The sequence below is a fragment of the Anopheles bellator genome, unplaced genomic scaffold (assembly GCF_943735745.2).
Source record: "Anopheles bellator unplaced genomic scaffold, idAnoBellAS_SP24_06.2 scaffold00410_ctg1, whole genome shotgun sequence".
NCBI lineage: Eukaryota > Metazoa > Arthropoda > Insecta > Diptera > Culicidae > Anopheles > Anopheles bellator.
The window spans coordinates 2046-5707 of record NW_026684535.1 but is presented as its reverse complement, the minus strand read 5'-3'; the positions used below and the strand labels follow the sequence as shown (position 1 = coordinate 5707).

Sequence of the window (3662 nt, the reverse complement as noted above, 5' to 3'; positions counted from 1 at the left end):
GTACCATTGAGCCTTTTGCAGCACACCTCCTGCAGTGCTACGACGTTGAACCTGCGGGATTTCAGTACCTCGGAGAGCACCCGCGTGCTCCCTTAGAAATTCAGAGATCGGCAGTTGCACGTCCCGAGTTTCCAATCGTTAGTGCGTTTTCGTGACGCCCGCTGATATAGCAGTCGGTAACGCTCGGCAATGTCGAAGTCACGCAGCTGGCAGTTCGATTCCGGTCCGGTTGTCACTTTCAACGGGTCATGGTTTCGAATCCCGATACCAGCGTGACAGGGGCCAACGCGACGCGGGGCCAACAACTCCACCCGTAAAAACGAACCGTTGTGAAAAGCATTAGGACTATTAATATCGTTTTTGATGCAGGTTAAGACTGCCCAGCGGTTTTCGCCAAATAAGAAGAAAAAGCTCAAACCAAACCATCACCGATTTTATTGGTGCTTGCTAGCTCATTAAAAACATTTTGTTAATCTAAAACATTGCTATGCTTAACCGATCCGTCTTTTTTGTAAATACTTGTTCAATATATAGTTACAGCCTTGCATCTATCAAGCCGTCTCACCGTTCGCTACGAAACGGTGACACTCAACCTGACAGAGTCGGCGTTTGCGACGCCGACCTCACGATCACAGGGTAGTGTTAGGTAAATGTAGGAATAGGTTTAGAATAGGTAGTGTTAGTGTTAGATTAGAAATTAAGTAGGAATAAGAAATGTGTATAATAAAACGGCACTCTCGATTTGATATCGCCTGAGTAAACACGTGTTCGAGTTCGATCACATAATTATATAATGATTGAGATAAAAGCACACTATGTCAGTATATCAGTAAAGCTAATATATTTTATCGGATTTAATGGAAAGAGAACGTTAAATTGAAAAACTCATTCGACCATAATTTATGTGTGTGCACAGAAGTGAAAGGCTATTGCTTAGTCATCGTACTATAGCTCAATTCACATAAGAGAAGAACTCTGCAACTAGGTTATAGTGCATGTATTTGGATGATGATATCGTCTTCACGCCTCAGCTTAATTCGCCACTCACTATGCCACGTCGGACACTCACTTCCGGGATTCAGCGAGATACTACGGCACTAGATGGAACACTGACAAGCGGCCGCTATGGTCACCGTCTTGAAACGCCAGTGCTCGCGTAACGGTTCGGGCAGCAACGTCGAGTGATGGTCCGACTCACCCACGGGTTCGTTGTCGGTGCGCTTGGTGAGGACGCGCACCTTATAGGGGATCTCTTTGCAGCTGAAACCGCGCCAGCATTTCTGGCTGTTAATGCTACGGTTCTGACAGATCGCGTTCACAATGTAGCGTGGGAAGTGCGTGTTGCCGAGATCGAGCAGCTCGTACTGTTTGTGGTATGGCAGAGGTAGGGCAGAGGTATATAGACGAGAGAGTATGGATCAGGCTAGTAATAGTAGTAATAATAGTAAGGTTAGCGTTAGGGATCAGGGTTCGCTGCCACACGCAACTCTGCGTTTACCTTCGTTTGGCAGGCGCAAGATGACGGATACTGGGCGTAGAAGTCCGCCGATAGTTCACGCCTGAAGTCGGCGGTACGCTTACGGGTGCTTGATGCTGTTGTCTGCAGTCGTGTTCGTCTTATACCAACGTTTGCACCTGCTCGCCTGGACTGCCGTCCCATATACCGGACACCCGTGTAGTCCCAAGGCGCTTCTGCATAGTTCTTTTGTGAACTTCTAATGGTTTGTCTAGCCAGGTGACTCAGGTGGTGCTGTGCCCAGTCATGCATATGCCATCGATCGATGGGTGGGAAGCAATTAATAGTAGGCAGTGGCATTCTGCGTGCTCCTAGTCCATTGTTCTCTTCGTCGTCTTCATCGTCATCAGCGGCAATTTCTTCGTCACCCTCCTCGTCGTCGTTAGAAACGGTGGCACCATTGTAAAACCTCAACTCTTCATCATTCTTGGTGTAATATTTTCTCGCTTCTTGCGATGGTTGCAATGTGTGATCGTGTGTGGCCCGGAAATGGTTGTTGATTGTGGTGTCCGTGATGATTTCAGCGTGCTTTAATTTTCCGTGGGTTGGGACAAGAATCATACCTATCATTAGCCCGCATATGTTCAACTACAGATAGTGAAATCAGTTATGTTAGTACAATTATTACAAACGATGTTATGTGCCATGCCCACTTACTGTAAGCCGCATTGTCCTTACAACTTTGCAACGTTGTAGCTGTTAAATGATGGAAACTCACAGTTGATGGAACCACAAGCGAACGATAACGTTGCTTACTCTTAGGATATGAACAGTAAACGCTAATTATCAGCTATACAAAAAGAACACTATGAGACAATTTTGAAACGATATGTGAATTGAACTCCTCCACCGCCGACCACCGACTTTGAACTAGGTACTTTCACGCAAGACGCTAACGATGGTATCAATGAACGATGTAGTCAGAATCCAGCATTCCATTTATAATTTATGGTTGAATTGCAAAGTGGTAGAAAAATTTATCTCGCTCAAACTGTTGCTACGGGCTACTAATGGATGTTTGTTAAGCGAAGTTTAGAAAGACGTTGTCATCTGGTTCCCACGCAACCGACACATTATAAGCAACTCAGTGTAATGGTATCGGCTAACACAGGTACTACTTTACCTTATTCATCGCTAGCTGTTCCCGGAGCGCGTCGGCACGCCTCAGTTCATCGTCATTTCTCGATCTGGCGTTTCAAAGGACTTCCCGATGGCGTATCCAATCTGCTTCCCCTTTCATTTTCCGTTACTACTACCTTTCAGACGATCAGGCTTCTCGGTGACGTATTTGTTCAGTTTCCCTTTCCGCCTCCCATTACTCTGTTCCAAATAATAGGGCTTCCGGATGATGTATCCGATTAGTTTTCCTTCCCGCTTCCCGTTGCATGGCAAAACTCGCGCTAGCTAAATTTGACTCAAATTGTTTGAACACTTTTCGGGCTTTTGCTGACATTTTCCCAAATTGTGTACGGGAGCCCCCTTTGTAAAGTGGCGAGGGGTTTCAAACATTCACCAGAAAATTATCCCTTCCCAAAAACTCCCACCTGCAGAACTTGGTTCGATTTGTTCGAAAACAACCCGAATTAGGCTGAATTTTATGTTACGTTTATATGTGAGCCCCCTATCTCGGAAGGTGTGAAATGTACAGGCTGTACACCGTGAAAGTGATACACTCATTCGAGTGCCCATCATTTTAATTTTTACAGCTTTAGGTTCGATCTTTGTTTACTATTTGAAGATGTACTATGTTTACAGTTTATTCATACATGATAAAGTTACTGCTTGTGTTTCGTTCACCAGAAAATTGTTAGGGATTCTTATAGATAACAAATCAAGATGTTGTATCTTCAAAACCTCATTAACATTCAGATGAAGTGAAAGTTGTAAAACTGAACTTGACCAGATTATTCGTGTACAGGACCATCAAACGTTTCAAGGAAACTGGTACAGTTGTCCCCAAAGAGAAACCGGGGAAAAAACGGGCTTTACGGACTTCAGCGATATTTAAAGCGGTGAAGGAGCGTATTCGACGAAATCCAGTCCGCTCGGAAAGAAAAACGGCACGTGATATGAAAATGAGTCACACCTCCATGCAAAACATAATCGAAAAGGATCTTGGAATAGTCCTTTTAAGAAGCGTGGAAGC

The 3662-nt window shown here is 44.8% G+C and overlaps 1 protein-coding gene across 1 annotated transcript; it reads right to left on the bottom strand.

Moving 5' to 3' along the window:
* Positions 1-1097: 1097 nt before the first annotated feature.
* On the bottom strand, positions 1098-2185 carry LOC131214273 (uncharacterized). Its single transcript, XM_058208654.1, has 4 exons — positions 2174-2185; positions 1670-2104; positions 1499-1600; positions 1098-1364 (listed from the first exon to the last, which is right to left on the bottom strand). The coding sequence occupies exons 1-4, from the start codon at positions 2183-2185 to the stop codon at positions 1098-1100; spliced, it is 816 nt and encodes a 271-aa protein (XP_058064637.1).
* Between the last annotated feature and the right edge of the window lie 1477 nt (positions 2186-3662).

Bases quoted from the DNA above. Each gene is read 5' to 3' on its own strand.
- LOC131214273 (XM_058208654.1), bottom strand. The intron at 1,601-1,669 runs GTCCGGTATATG...ACACGACTGCAG, and splicing joins CGCCTTGGGACTACACGGGT to ACAACAGCATCAAGCACCCG. The intron at 1,365-1,498 runs GTAAACGCAGAG...TACCACAAACAG, and splicing joins CTTGCGCCTGCCAAACGAAG to TACGAGCTGCTCGATCTCGG.